The sequence below is a fragment of the Calliopsis andreniformis genome, chromosome 10 (genome assembly GCF_051401765.1).
Source record: "Calliopsis andreniformis isolate RMS-2024a chromosome 10, iyCalAndr_principal, whole genome shotgun sequence".
NCBI classification, from domain to species: Eukaryota; Metazoa; Arthropoda; class Insecta; order Hymenoptera; family Andrenidae; genus Calliopsis; species Calliopsis andreniformis.
In genome coordinates this window covers 9,373,347-9,389,016 of record NC_135071.1, presented here as the reverse complement: position 1 = coordinate 9,389,016, position 15,670 = coordinate 9,373,347, and the positions used below count along the sequence as shown (strand labels likewise).

Sequence of the window (15,670 nt, the reverse complement as noted above, 5' to 3'; positions counted from 1 at the left end):
TCCTCTGTCCTCCTCCGCCATCTCCTCTTTACCTTGTCCCCCTCCTTCACAGCATCACTACAGACAACTCTTGAGCCGAAGGAAAGGGTAGAGACATAACTAGAAGCAGACAAGAAGACGTACAAGCAGTCAGGTAGATGACTCTATGACTTTTCGAGATCTTGTCGCTTTCGTTTTCATTGGCAATTAAGTAAGAACCCTCCGCGTAGTTTCTTTTTCTTTTCATTCAAGAAGACAAGCTTTCTGGACACCGCGATAGACGCGGTCATGATTCTGATTTGCCTTAATGATTAAAGGTAAAGGGTGCTAACGATCACCGCTGGAACACGGTCGATTACAAATTGTCTATTCTTTCGCATTGCCAAGTGAATAGTCGTTGATGAACCATTGTCAATGCATGGTTTATCAAGGTCTAACTTTAAAGAGGATAGCCTAAAATATTCTTAGATGTTAGGGATATGTGGAATGCTTTCATACATGTCTATATTAAGATATCCGCCTTAAACGCAGCTGCAATTTACAGAGGTTCAGGAATGTTAATGTTGAATCGTTAATACTGTATTTCAGATTTTCATTCCGATTTTCTTCCTGCTTCCCCTTTTCATTTTCTTTTTCATACCCTCTCTTCTTCCATCTTTCTCTCTGTCCTTTTCTAGTACTTTATACACTGCGTCTATTTTCGGTTGGAATTCAACAGGAGATTTTGCGGTAAGCAGCATACTACATCGCCTTCAACAGAAGTCTGTCGGTGATCAAGAATTAAGACGCAAAAAATAATACTCATGTTGTTCTTCGATATTTTGTTTTATATTCTATTTTAATAACTTTATTTTTTGAAAATATATTTACACATGTGTACAATAAATATTATTCTTATTAGTCCTAACATATCCCTATGTTCTATACCCGCTGTTACGAAAACATAATTGTAATGCAAAATTTAGTACATAGAATTTAATTATATTCTATTAGGTGTATAGCCACCTATAAAATGTGTAACGAGAAACGTGTTAACAATCTAACTAGCTTTTCTGTAAGTTAATACAACAATTGTAATACATCACAACTTTTCATTTTCATATTTATAAAAATAAATTATCATCTAATAAAAGAGTATCCTGTCATCATTGTTGATTTAGCAACGTTGCTAACTGTTCTGGATTTGTAACAGGTAAAGAACACGTACGATGTCGACAAACGTAAGCTGTTGCTTGGCTATCCACAGATTTCATTTTCCTAAGATGCTCATTTTTACGGAATAATATACTATCAGATTCATCATGATCAGCTACTAGAAGAATTCTGCCAGGTATTAAATATTTGTATATAACGTGAAGTAAATCATCGGTATCCTTTGCACCTCGTTTCCCAACAACATAAATCTAAAAAAAGAAAATTTATTGCAATTATATCAAGCATTTGTACAATTTCTAAATTTGTACAGTCCATTTGCAATGTATACACACCTGCGTTGCATCATCATGATATCGGACAAGTGCCGATACTAACTGTGGAACTGCAATAGGTCTTTGCACTAACATGTGTCCAAATGCTTCGAAAAGACGTACTGCTTTATCTTTGAGTTCGTTACGATCCAAGTAATCTGCCAGTCTCAATAGATTTTCGGCAGCTATTGAGTTACCGGATGGTTCTGCTCCATCGTGGACTATACATAAGATTATAAATCTTCTTAAAATATGAAACATATCTTTCTCTCTCATTCAAGTTTTGACCTAATATTAAAACTGTAAGCGAAACTACCGCGGTCTGATAAAGTTAATAGCTGAACGTAATGAAACACTGAGCAGACCCTGCTATAAATATTTGGACACGCTTAGCTTTACTGCAGAATGTGGGTTTCCTTCATTTCATAGCTCAGCATAACTACACTACCACATAGTCAATACGAAACCGTGAGAATTTTAATCACTGAGCTAAAATTATCATGAATCTACTTCAGCGTACCCTCTTTAAGTCTAAGAATTATAGCTGGATCCTTCGTCGTTGTTGAAAAATATCCACCATTCGTTTCATCCCAAAACAATTCGTCTTGAATATCGTGTAATTCCTCAGCAAATTTTAACCATCGTTCATCTAAATTAGCTTCGTATAAATCTAATAATCCCTTTACAACAAATGCATAATCATCTAGAAAACCGGGTATGGGTAGACTCCTAAAAATGGAATATTGAAATTTTTATTACACTACAAAATTTAACAACAGGACTTTTGTATTTACGTTTGCATAATTGCATCCTTGTCGTCGCGGTAACAACTACGGAGTAATATACGTTTATCCTTATCAAAAAGATAACGTTCGATAAATTTTGCAGCATCTGTCGCATATTCAATGTATTGCTTATTACCCACCGCAATGCCTCCACGTGCTAAACCACTTATCATAAGACCTAGAAGTAAATTCATTATCAATGTGACTATTACAAAATGAAAATATGTAAAAATAAATGTCGTTTGTAATAATTTACCATTCCATGCTGTAATAATTTTGTCATCTAGGTGAGGTCGCGGTCTCGCTGATCTAGCTTTGTACAAGATAGAACATGCTTCTTTTAGACAATCCTTAGTCTTCGCAACAGTAAGATCAAACTCTTCAGCAGTTTTCTCTAATCCATCATATACCATTAGAACATTCATCCCAGTTAATTCTCCATGAGGGTCCTAAAATTATTGATAATATTAGAATATGTATATCTTTTATATATAACATTTGTTATTTGTTTGTATATAACATACTTGATATTTTTTTACATTGCCAGACTTTCTTATATTAAAATGATAACAAAAAATATCAGAAAGTTTAGTATCTTTTTCATCAGAAATTTTGATGTCTAACAGCGATTTAATTTCTGCCATTGTCCATACATAAAAAGCACCTTCCTTTTTCACTTTTGCATCAGCTGTAGGGTATGAGTCTGCATCTTCTGCGCTATAAAAACCTCCTTCCTAATAAATATTCAACAAAGATTGAATACTGAAATGAATATAGACTATAAGAAGCAGGAAAGGATTGTACCTTGTGTCGTAGGTCCCTGGTTACGTATGTTGCAATGTCATCCACAATTTCAGCGAAAAGGTTGTCTTTGGTTGCAAGATATGCATCTGCATAGGATTGCATTAACTGACCTTGATCGTATAACATTTTTTCAAAATGAGGGACATGCCACTCACCATCAGTAGCATATCTTGCAAAACCCTAATTAGAAAACTTAGGAATATTTAAAATTTGTCTTTATTTTAATACTTTTATGTATCATTTTAAATAAATACTCTCACCTGACCTATATGATCATGTATACCACCATAGGACATTTTAGTTAAGGTGTATATACACATACGTAGACACTCCTGGGCAAGTTTCTCACTTGGTTGACGCGAATACATATGAAATAAAAAATTTAAATTCACTGGCTGTGGAAACTTAGGTGCCTGCATATTATATGCAGATCCAAATCCACCAAATGTAGGTTCAAATTCACTTATAAGTTGTTCAATGCATGTATCGCTACACTCCAATGAAGGTACATCACGTGTCTGCATCAGAAAATCACTAAGCAATAATAAATATAATTCTATTAACAAAAAAATAATAAACAAATTTAAACAAAAAATAATAAAATAATTTAAACAAAAATAATAAACAAACACTATTTATTATCCTACCTTTGTTTTTAGTGGAATTTCTGAAATATTCTGTAAAGTTTTAAAATTGACTGTACTGGACTCCATCAGTTTGCTTTTAAGTTGTTTCCACTAAAAATCATGAAACATAAAAATCATTTAATCTATCCAGTATTTATATACTCATATTATTGTAAATATAATAAGGTAACCATACCTTTTGAGCAATATTAAGCAAAATAGTTTTAAATCCTGTATGTCCAAATGTGTCTTCTGGAGGGAAATAAGTTCCCCCAATTAATGGTTTTAAATCAGGAGTAAGAAATATACTCATTGGCCATCCTCCATGACCAGTCATTGCCTACATAAAATGATTACTTTTAAGTATCATCATATTTAGAATTATAAGAAAACATGTATTACCTGTATGAAAGTCATATATATTCTATCAATATCTGGTCTCTCTTCCCTATCTACTTTAATATTAACAAAATTCTTGTTCATAGTTTCAGCAATTTCTTTATTTTTAAATGATTCTTTTTCCATAACATGACACCAATGGCAAGTAGAGTATCCAACAGATAAAAATATTAATTTATCTTCTTTCTTTGCCTTTTCTAAAGCTTCATCGCACCATGGATACCAATCAACAGGATTGCTAGCATGTTGTAGCAAATAAGGTGATTTTTCTGAAGCTAGACGATTCTTCTTTTTCTCCTGTTTGGGTACTGAAGTACTTGATGAAGCCATATTTTTAGAGGATACTAGCAAAGTCACAGCTTTTTCACTTATCCTATGAAATTATTTATTATTTATTTACAAATGTATACGCTTGCTGTCTTTGTGAAAATTTTAAAAGATATAATCTTATACAAAAGTAAGCAAAAAAAAATTAAAAAACGTCACAGTCTTTTTGGTACAAAAAAAGTGTTCTACATCTTTTTGTATACAATAAGGTATCAGTTTTTGTTATCAATAATTGATATTAAAATTATTATATGTACAGTTCTTCTTATGTATTATTTTTTTCATTATATTTTACAGTACAATATGTTAAAATAAATTTTGTTCATATTAAATTGATTAAGTATTTTATCCAATTTGAAAACAGACATATGTATGTTACAAATAGTAATAATAAAATGTAGTCTTCAGAAATGAAAAAGGTTATGATAATAATTATATAAATTTATATTTAAAAGCGCTACCTGCCTGACCAGTGTGTACTTAGTGATAAGGGAACACCTTGAGAATTGTATAATATCGCGCTACGATTATGAATGCACTGATTCTTAGATAATTCGAGTGTGTAGCGAATCGCTGACAAAAGACATCTTCCCAGAGTCATAACACGTTTCGCACGGAAAATATACCTAATAAAAATAGAAATTGTTTTATTTAATGGCTGTTATCAAAAAAAATTAATTGTCAACGTATTAAATAAACAAAACGTCTATTTTATTCACATAACCTTTAAACTTTCAAACAATTCTATTAAACATTGAAAATGATATGTATGTGGATTTCAAGAAATGGAAAATGATTTAAGCATATATAATTATTTATCAAAAATCTATTGCGTGTTGTTTAGATCCTTTATTCTAATCAGTTATGTAGTAATAAGTTTATAGTAAATAAAGTTTATTCACTTCCATTGATTCACTTTATTTAATTTATTCAAGGTTGAAGAGATTCAAGAAATAATTCATACGTAAATATATTATTAAGAACAAAATTTAAATACAAAATATTTCTGTAGTAAAAAAAGTTACATAAAAATTAAAATTGATTCATTCCAAAACCCATTGGATTCGTGATTCGTGTATCTATAAGAAAACGGTTGTAAATACTTAATTCACGATTTAATTAAGGAAATAGAACTTAACACATGCACACGTACTGCCAGTCATACTCCACCTGTTCATCACGCACTTACAAACTTTGCACTTGTAAAGATTCTATTGAGTATTAACATTCATATTGCGTTGTATCATGTGCACATGAACATAAAATTGTCAATCTATAAAATTAGCAGAAAGCTAGTGATCAGTATACATATATGTAAAAAATTTGTTTGACATAAAACTGACGTAATGAAAAATAATGTAGAAAGTATAAAATGTCCTGTATCCTTCGAGAAAATTAATTGAAACATATGTATATGCACCTACAAAAAAACAAGAAGAAACAGACAAAATAGTCCTCGACACGATACATTCACTTACAATTTACTATTAAATTTGATTAGATTCATTCACCACAAGATGGCGAAAATTACACAATCTTATACCATAATTATATAAACATGTATAATTTATATACATGTACATATCTATATCCATGTACATATCTATATCAGTGAACATATCCATATCAGTGAAAGCCTAATAAAGCGAATATCTATACACACATATATACAGTATGTATGTGTATGTCACATATGCTGCCTCACATGTTATAATTTACATGTTTTGTTGTCGAGATATTAATATTTAAAGGTTTTAACTTCAATACTGTCTTATAGGCCTGTGTTTTTCTGAATGCTTATTTGCAAGTGCAAATTTTAATGCCTTTTTTTTTTTCTTCTGAGAATATAAATTCTATATTTCAGACCTCAATTCAAATCTTACCTCGAATTTTTTGAAAACGTAACTAAACGTAATATAGGTCGTTTTATCTCACAGCCACAGATGTATCCAAAATGTTTCATTAGCTGACCAATAGGATTACTTGGATGAAATCGATTATTATGCGTACAAATGGACCAATCAGAACGCAGAAAATTCAAATTTAAACTAAAGCGTGGTAAAGCGTTTGTAGATGGACGGTTACGGTATGACAATTGTAATGTGAATGCGTGCAACGGTGTAAGCTTATAGTTCTGTGATAATTCGAGTAAAACATTTGTAAAATATGTCGCAACATAACATTAAAGTCGCCATCAAAGTGAGGCCACTCATTAAACGAGAAAAAGATGAAAATTTGGCAATACAATGGGTAGTTCAAGATAATTCTATTGTATCCACAGACAATGAAATGAAAAAACGTGGAGATGGTAGATTTTATTTTGGTAAGTATACATTGTTTACAAAGTAATTAAGATATATAAAATATAATTTTATGAATTATATTTTAAAAAATTGTAGTATGAAGGGAAAGAATTCTTAAAGAACCTCTTTATTTTTATCTGCGTACATGTTCAAAACAGTTGACAAATTCATATTTTTACTCTTTCATTGTAAACAAAATTCACTTATTATATTATTAATATTTTCAGACCACATCTTTAACATGAATGCATCTAATTTAGAGATATTTGATACTATTGTAAAACCTATTGTTGATGCTACCGTAAATGGTTTTAATGGAACAGTATTTGCCTATGGCCAGACAAGCTCTGGTAAAACATACACAATGATGGGTACTATAGAAGAACCTGGGATTATACCCTTGGCAATTGAATATATGTTTGACGCTATTGCTGATACTGCTGGACGTGAATTTTTATTAAGGTTTGTTTGTATTATTTAACGATAGGTCACATGGTAGTAATGGTATCATTGCTTTTATTTTGATGCTATTACTACTATTGTGTTTTAATCAGATTAATTATTATATTAAGCATAAAATAATATTTATGTTTTTTAGAGTATCTTATTTAGAAATTTACAATGAAAAAGTAAATGATCTGTTAAATAAAAGTGCCACAGATTTGAAGTTGAAGGAGGATAGTAGTGGGCAGGTAATTTTACAGTGTAAAGAGGAAATTACAAATTGCCCAGAGAATGTGTTATCTATAATGAAAAAAGGCGATAAAAATAGACGAACAGGTGAAACTAATATGAACGAACGTAGTAGTAGAAGTCATACTATATTTAGGATTGTAAGTTTCCATTTGAAGATATGTTATTTCTGGAGAGGACACACTTTAACATCTGTACATCTTTTGTTTAGACAATTGAGAGCAGAGAAGCTGGAGCAGACTCTGATGGTGCTATACAAGTATCACAGTTGAATTTAGTCGATCTTGCAGGATCTGAAAGAGCGCGACAAACGGGTGCAACTGGAGAAAGATTTAAAGAAGGTCGGCATATTAACATGTCTTTATCAGCTTTAGGATTAGTAATTATGCAACTAAGTGAATCACAAGATAGTCAGAAACATGTAAACTTTCGTGACAACAAATTAACAAGATTACTCCAAAATTCATTGGGTGGTAATGCTATGACAGCGATAATATGTGCAGTGACTCCTGCAGCATTAGAAGAAACACAATGCACTTTATCATTTGCATCTCGTGCTAAAAGTGTGAGAAATAAACCACAGGTCAATGAAGTAATGTCAGATGCAGCACTTTTGAAACGTTATGCAAAGCAATTAGCTAAACTTCAGGCAGAATTAAACAAAGTAAAAAATGAGAATCGGTCTGCGGAAGTCGAGGAAATGGAGACGAAACTGCAAGAAAAAGATCGTATTAATCAATTATTGGAAGAACGAATAGAATTATTAAAAACTCGGATCGTTTCTGGAGACACTACACATCAAGAATCATTTAAATGTAAGTCAAAAAGAAGACAAACATGGGGTGGTCCTGCTATGTCCAACAAACATTTGTCTGTTTTCTCCTCTGAAGTTGGTTTACCACCGATCAAAGAGGTGACATCCAAAAATTCACATAGAAAAAGTATTATGCAATCTGTCGATATAGCGAATGAAACATTTCAGATAGCCTTTGCAGATTTTGAATTGCAGTTATTTGAAAATGAAAGAGAACGTATAAATACAGACAATGCTAGCGATAGCGAAGAAGAAACATATATTACGAAACGTAACAAACAACGTGTTACATTTAAAGACGATGTATTTACCATTAGATCTAATAAGAATAGTGTGATTCTAGAGGAAAGTAGTTTTAACACAACACCAGAAAAATGTAACACATCTACGCAAACAATGTGTCATGAAATATCTCCATCTACACCAAAACATGTTTTGCGGAAATATATAGCAAATTTAACGAACGATTATAAAGAACTTCTTGAGTACACAACATTAGAGAAACAATTATTGTGTCACGAAAACCATTGCTGTACGCACGAAGATAAGTTACAAGATAAAGCAGAATATATCCCAGAAGTAAAAGGACAACTCAATCATCTTAATCTTGAAGAAGAAAGAAATATAGAACGTATCATCGCTCAACTATATACTAAGTTGAATGAAGTGGAAGATCAAAAAAAAATAGAAGAAGATATAAATAAAAAAATGATGAAGCAACTTGAAGAACTACAGGTACGATTGCAAAATATCACTTCAGAGAGGAACGAATTTGAATACATCAGTTGTGAATTACGTACACAATTAAAAACGAAAACTGCAGAATTAGAGTTAAAGAACATGACTGAAGAAAATATAAGAGAACAAGAAATGGGAAAATTTGCAGTACTCGAAAAACAAATAAAAGATATTACTTTGGAGAAAGAGACGTTAGAACATGTTAATACTGAATTACGTAAAGAATCAGCAAAGACAATCACCGAATTACATACGCAAATGAAAAACGTTTCATCTGAAAGAAATGAATTCGAATACATGCATCGCGAATTAAGCGCAAAGTTAGCCAGAAAATCATTGGAATTAAAAGAGTTAAAAAGCCATCCAGAAAGCCTTAGTGCAGAAGTGGAAAGAGTATCTTCAGAAAAATATCAAAATATCAATACTGAACTAACTCAGAAGATTTCTGAATTGGAATCAGAGATCACGTCCCAGGAAATTGCAAACCAAAATGCAATAGCGAACTTAGAATCAAAAATTATAACAGAACAAACTGCAAATCAAGAGGCACTGGAACACATTTCGAAATTAAAACAAGAAATAGAAAATATCACTTTAGAGAAGAAGCAACTGGAGCACGTTAATTCTCAATTATATAATGAACTAAATAAGAAGACTTTGGAATCGGACAAAAGGGACGACTGTGATTATATTAAGGAGAATAATAATCTTAAAAAGCGTATGGAAGATTTATCAGAAACGATTACAAACATTCAAACTGAAAATAATAGTCCAGAGGACCAACCAGAAAATCAATCCATATCCTGTTATCTGCCGTTTAATAAAGATGATACGGATGTTTCAAGTTTCATGGAAGCAGAGATGAGTCAATTAGAAGAAACCCTTCATTTAAAAAGTCAAGAGTTGGAAGAAGTAAGAAACATTGTTCAGAGTCTCAAGCATGATATAGAAAATCTACAAAAGACTATATGTACACTAACCACTGAAAATATGGAAATGGCTACCAAATTGACTATTGAACAAGAAAATGCAAAACAGGCGGAACTTAATCTTCAGAAAACAATCGATGAGCTATATACACATATTTCTGATCTCACAAATCAAAAAATTAATTTAGAAAGTGACTTGTCGATTTTAAAAGAACAGTTAGAGTCTATTCAATCCAGACCATCTGAGATGTTTAGCGAATCACAACTTCTTACAACATATCAAAGCAAAATTGAAAAATTAACAACAGAGAATATCGAATTATCTGTGTCTATTACAGACAAAAATAAAGAATTAGAAAATATCAAAGAGAGTAAGTCCCTTTTATACGATCATGAATGTATTTATCAGGAAAAGATAGCTGTTCTTACAGAAAAGAATGAACTTTTATTATCAGAGAATAATGAACTTTCCACGGACTTAATAGACAAAATAGAAGAAAATGATTCGCTAAAGGAACAAAATGATATTTTGAAAAATAGGATAGAACAACTACTAATTAAAGATTCTAATCTTGGAGACAATGTAGAACATATTAAATCAGAAAATAATATTTTGAAAGCAGAAATAGCAGAATTGAAGACAAAAGTGAAAATATTATCCAATGAGAATACAGAATTTTCTAATAATTTATTCGAAACAATGGAAAATCTCGATCATTCATACAATACAAGATCCTTTGACAATACTTTACACTTATCGACAATATTTAATGACGTTTCATCACAAGTAGTTCTGCAAGAAAAGGATTCTGAAGCTATGGCAAACGAAATTACGGTATTGCAGGACAAAATACAACATTTAACTCGGTTAAATGAAAAGCTCAGCGATTTAAAATTAATTTCTTGCGATCAATGTGCACATTTAAAGAACCTGAATGAAAGCCACAGAGTTCTCAAAATTGAAACAAAAGCTTTGAATCAAGAGCTGGAAGAGCTCAAAATTAAGGAACAGAATAAGAGTAGTTTAATTAACCAATTAAATGAAGAGATTTCCTCTTTAAAAAATAAATTAGAATCAGCTGTAGCTAAAGAAGATGAGTTTGCTGCCTCTGCTACTATAGAATACAAATATAAAGAGGAATTGATACATTTAAAGAAACAATATGAAGATTTAGAGAAAAGTAAATTGCAATCAATGGAAACTGAACAGCATTCTATATTAAAAATTAAAGAATTGGAAGCATGTATACAGACTCTTCAGGAGAATATAATAAAACAAGAATGTTTATGTAGAGAGTTTGAAGAGAAAGGATTTGATTTGGAAAAGCGTCTAAAAGAAAGTGAAGAGGAAAAATTCATCCTCATGCAAAAAATACAAACAGCTGAAGCTAATTTAATTCAAGTCAAGAATAATTTAGAAAGCAGATTTAAGGACGAATTTGATTCAATGTGTCTGCAGTATGAAAATCGTATTAGAGAATCTGAAATCAATTTTCAGAAACTTAATGATACATTAAATAAATATGTTGACGAGAATTTGAACCAGACAAAAGAACTTAGTAGGATAAGAAACGTTGAGCAAAGGTTTAATGAAATAACAAATGAAAATGAACAGTTTCACAATAAAGTAGAACTGCTAGTTAATAGTAATGACAAACTCGCTAATGAATTAAGTGATATCAGACAATGCATAGTAAAAGAATTAAATTCACTGAAATCTGATATCAATTCTACAGATCTTTCAAATATGTCTACAACTGACATTTTTGTTCTTTTTTTGCAAACACTGGTGTCCAAAGAAAAAGAGATAATGAAAACTATGCAAGAAATGTTTGAAAAGGAACAACGAAAATTGGAAGATGAAAAGCAACAGATTTTAGATACAGAAAAGCGCACAGCAGTGTGGGTCAAAGAATTAGAAGCAGAAATTGAAAAATTAAAAGCGGAACTCACAGAACGGGAATGTGATCAGAAAGAATATCAAAATAAAATTTCTCATTTAGAACACCTTTTAATTGAAAGCAATCGAGAAAAAGAAATTCTTACCGATAAGAAAAAGGAACTTCAAACAGACTTCAACACTTTAAAAACAGAATTTGATAAGCTACAGAAAGTTGACAGTCAGCAAGAAGAAACAATTATTGTAGCTCAGAAGAAAGAGAAAGAAGCTCAAGAAACATTTAAGAATAAGGAAGAAAAATTAGAAGCTGCAAGTAATCATATTACAGAACTTGAAAAAAGTAAAAATCAAATCCTAACGGAGTTGGTTGACATAAAGGGAAAATATGAACTTGCATTGCAAGAAAATGCTGAAATGAAAACACTTAAAACAGATCTCAACAATTTACAAATAGAATTTGATAAGCTACAGAAACTTGACAGTCATCGGAAAGAATTAATTTTTGTTGCTCAGGAAAAAGAGAGAGAAGCACAGGAAATATTAAAAAATAAGGAATTAGAATTACAAGTTGTAAGTAATCGTATAGTAGAACTTGAAAACATGTTAGATGACATAAAAGGTAAATATGAACTCATCTTACAAGAAAATGCAGAGATGAAAACGCTTAAAACAGACTTCAACCTGTTACAAACAGAATTTGATAAGCTACAGAAACTTAACAGTCAACAGGAAGAACTAATATTGGTTGCTCAGGAAAAAGAGAGAGAGGCACAAGAAATATTTAAAAATAAGGAACTAGAATTACAAACTGCAAGAAATCGTATAGTAGAACTTGAACAGATGTTAATTCAAATAAATGGTAATTATGATCTCATATTGCAAGAAAACACTGACATGAAGACACTTAAAACAGACTTCAACCTGTTACAAACAGAATTTGATAAGCTACAGAAACTTAGCAGTCAACAGGAAGAACTAATATTGGTTGCTCAGGAAAAAGAGAGAGAAGCACAAGAAATATTTAAAAATAAAGAACTAGAATTACAAACTGCAAACAATCGTATAGTAGAACTTGAACAGATGTTAATTCAAATAAATGGTAAATATGAACTCATATTGCGAGAAAACACTGATATGAAGACACTTAAAACAGACTTCAACCTGTTACAAACAGAATTTGATCAACTACAGAAAGTTGACAGTCAACTGAAAGAAACAATTCTGGTTGCCCAGAAAAAAGAGAAAGAAGCATTGGAAACATTTAAAAATAAGGAATTAGAATTACAAGCTGTAAGTAATCGTATAGTAGAACTTGAAAACATGTTAGATGACATAAAGAATAAATATGAACTTATATTACAAGAAAACACGGAGATGAAGACGCTTAAAACAGACTTCAACATGTTGCAAACAGAATTTGATAAGCTACAGAATATTAACAGTCAACAGAAAAAAACAATTTTGATTGCTCAGAAAAAAGAGGAAGAAGCACTGGAAATATTAAAAAATAAGGAATTAGAATTACAAGTTGTAAGTAATCGTATAGTAGAACTTGAAAACATGTTAGATGACATAAAAGGTAAATATGAACTCATGTTACAAGAAAATGCAGAGATGAAAACGCTTAAAACAGACTTCAACATGTTACAAACAGAATTTGATAAGCTACAGAAAATTAACAGTCAACAGAAAGAAGCCATTGTTGTTGCTCACAAGAAAGAGAAAGAAATGCAGGAAGCTTTTAGGAATAGGGAAGTAGAATTAGAAGCAGCAAGTAAATGTATTGCAGAACTTGAAAAAATTAAAAATCAAATTTCAAAAGAGTTAATTGATCTGAAGGGTAAATATGAACTCGTATTACAAGAAAATGCTGCATCATCGGATAAGTCAGAGTACAGCCTTTCAAGTTTTTCAGAAGAAAAAAACAAATACAATAGACTTTTATTAGAAAAAAATAAATTAGCTTTAGAATTAGAAGACAAGAAGTTAATATTAATTGGAAAAGATAAAGAACTTAAAGACTATGCAAGTCGAATACAAAAATTAATAGAAGAAAATAAAGAACTAGATAAAGAGCTAGATGAATACGCGGAAGTAATTAAGGAACGAGACGTTGAAATTGCAGATTTGATGGAGAAGTTACATATTAGTCAAACAGAAAACAAAGTTACTAATGAATTAGAACAAAAATTAAAAAATCTTAAAGAGGAAAATGAAAAACTTCGAAATGATGTTGAAACGTCTAAAATGAACCTAAGTATAAAACAAACGGATGATTACAAATTGCAAATTAGTACGTTAAATAACGAAAATCTGGAATTGCAAACAAAGTTAAGCGATTATAAAAAGCAGTTGGATTATCTATTCCAACAAAATGTTGAATTCAAGAAAACACTATTGCTTCGTGAATCACGGCAAAATGCAATAGAAGATGGCAAACTTATTGACGAATTAAAGAAAAAGATACACGAGTTAGAGTTACAATTGGTATCAAAAAATGGAAGGATTGCAACATTAGAAATTCAAATTCAAAGTGAAAATTTCCCATATCAGAGAAAATGTAAAGAACTAGAAGAACTTCTACATACTTTTCGTAGCAAGGTATGTATTAAAATAATACAAAATTGAACCTTATTTACAACTTATATTATACATTAATTTATTTCTAGAATTATGAACTAAGTGCTGAAGTAAGGAAACTTCAAAGGACGATAAATGATACTAATACGTGGGAATGTGAGGTGTGTAGACGGTGGCGTGTAAATAGAAGAGATCAAGCTTGTCAAACATTATCAACGAATACATTGCGTTTTTGTGGTGCTAATAGTGGAATAGTCGAGGTAAGCTGAAATAGAAATGTTTAGTTACATTTATAAAATATATCTGTTTAATCTAATACTTTTATAGGATCACGTGAAAATACAAAAATTGGAAAGGGAAAAATTATTAATGAAAGATCTCTGCCGTTCTCGATCTCGGCGAATAAAAGAATTAGAAGACAGAGTAAAAGAACTGGAAGCGATCAACATATCTAGTACAAGATAATGTCTTGTCATTTTAATGTCATCATAATATCATTTTAAGCATAAGATAATGTAAATAAATCGTATAGTACTGCGAGTGAACTTGTTGAAAAGGGGTCATCACCGATTTCGATGATTTTGGAATATGTTGTAGAAATTAATATTTTAAACAACTTTCTTTTACACAGCAGTATTAATACTTGTACTACAGTATAACATTATTTCCATAACAAATATTTTATTAAATATATGTATATATGTACATAGTAAATTTGTTGTATATAGTAAATTTATAATAATATTTTATCTTGTATATGTATTTAGGTATTTTTTTAGACCTCTTATTTTCAACTTTATTTTCAAAAAGAACTGTGATGAAAGATGTATTGACTTGTATTATGCCAATAAATATAAAGTTATTATATGTACATTTATTAAATTGTAATTACCTTTACCCATTTCACGTTAAGAAGAAGCTATGTACCTTGAAAAAGATCGAAATTATTACATTATTTAGCAATATTTAGAATAAGAAATAAAAATACAAGCAAGAAAATTAAATTTGTTACCTGTAAAGTTTAAAATTTCTATGTTCCCGCTCTCAGAACTGCCCTTATCATCAAACACGCAGCACACTTGCCTTCAGCCTTGTACTTCTTGTTGCACATGAATCTTTTCCAAAAAATTATCTTTTATTAAGTTTGTAATTAAACGAGTCTAATCCTTCACATTCTACGGTTAATTGATAGTATACGCGAAAGCTATCCAGCGATCCTGTACACACATTGGGGCACGGATCCTTGATATTACAGCCCTGAATCTAGCAGCGCCCTCAGTAGGCAGAATTTCGTAATATTTATAGTAGTGTTTAAAATACTGCATCA

General features: G+C 30.8%; 2 protein-coding genes across 8 annotated transcripts; one reads left to right on the top strand and one right to left on the bottom strand.

Moving 5' to 3' along the window:
* Positions 1 to 785: 785 nt before the first annotated feature.
* Positions 786 to 6,308, bottom strand: LOC143184821 (spermatogenesis-associated protein 20). Of its 7 annotated transcripts, none has more exons than XM_076387308.1 (13): positions 6,270 to 6,308; positions 4,848 to 5,012; positions 4,063 to 4,432; positions 3,857 to 4,000; positions 3,682 to 3,771; positions 3,295 to 3,552; positions 3,035 to 3,214; positions 2,755 to 2,964; positions 2,487 to 2,679; positions 2,240 to 2,408; positions 1,966 to 2,174; positions 1,467 to 1,666; positions 786 to 1,382 (listed from the first exon to the last, which is right to left on the bottom strand). In XM_076387308.1, the coding sequence occupies exons 2-13, from the start codon at positions 4,985 to 4,987 to the stop codon at positions 1,125 to 1,127; spliced, it is 2,421 nt and encodes an 806-aa protein (XP_076243423.1). In that variant the 5' UTR covers positions 4,988 to 5,012; positions 6,270 to 6,308; the 3' UTR covers positions 786 to 1,124. The 7 variants fall into 7 exon arrangements, with proteins under 7 accessions (XP_076243423.1, XP_076243420.1, XP_076243426.1 ...); XM_076387305.1 differs by lacking the exon at positions 6,270 to 6,308 and adding an exon at positions 5,865 to 5,913; XM_076387311.1 differs by lacking the exon at positions 6,270 to 6,308 and adding an exon at positions 5,811 to 5,841.
* A 244-nt stretch (positions 6,309 to 6,552) lies between these two features.
* Positions 6,553 to 15,058, top strand: LOC143185079 (uncharacterized). Its single transcript, XM_076387804.1, has 6 exons — positions 6,553 to 6,709; positions 6,917 to 7,151; positions 7,288 to 7,522; positions 7,594 to 14,364; positions 14,433 to 14,603; positions 14,671 to 15,058. The coding sequence occupies exons 1-6, from the start codon at positions 6,553 to 6,555 to the stop codon at positions 14,806 to 14,808; spliced, it is 7,707 nt and encodes a 2,568-aa protein (XP_076243919.1). The 3' UTR covers positions 14,809 to 15,058.
* The last annotated feature ends 612 nt before the right edge of the window (positions 15,059 to 15,670 follow it).

Bases quoted from the DNA above. Each gene is read 5' to 3' on its own strand.
- LOC143185079 (XM_076387804.1), top strand. From the start codon at position 6,553: ATGTCGCAACATAACATTAAAGTCGCCATCAAAGTGAGGCCACTCATT. The intron at 7,523-7,593 runs GTAAGTTTCCAT...TCTTTTGTTTAG, and splicing joins GTCATACTATATTTAGGATT to ACAATTGAGAGCAGAGAAGC. The intron at 14,604-14,670 runs GTAAGCTGAAAT...ATACTTTTATAG, and splicing joins CTAATAGTGGAATAGTCGAG to GATCACGTGAAAATACAAAA.
- LOC143184821 (XM_076387305.1), bottom strand. From the start codon at position 5,893: ATGAATCTAATCAAATTTAATAGTAAATT. The intron at 5,013-5,864 runs GTAAGTGAATGT...TATTTTTATTAG, and splicing joins ATCAAATTTAATAGTAAATT to GTATATTTTCCGTGCGAAAC. The intron at 3,772-3,856 runs GTATGGTTACCT...CATGATTTTTAG, and splicing joins TGCTTAATATTGCTCAAAAG to TGGAAACAACTTAAAAGCAA.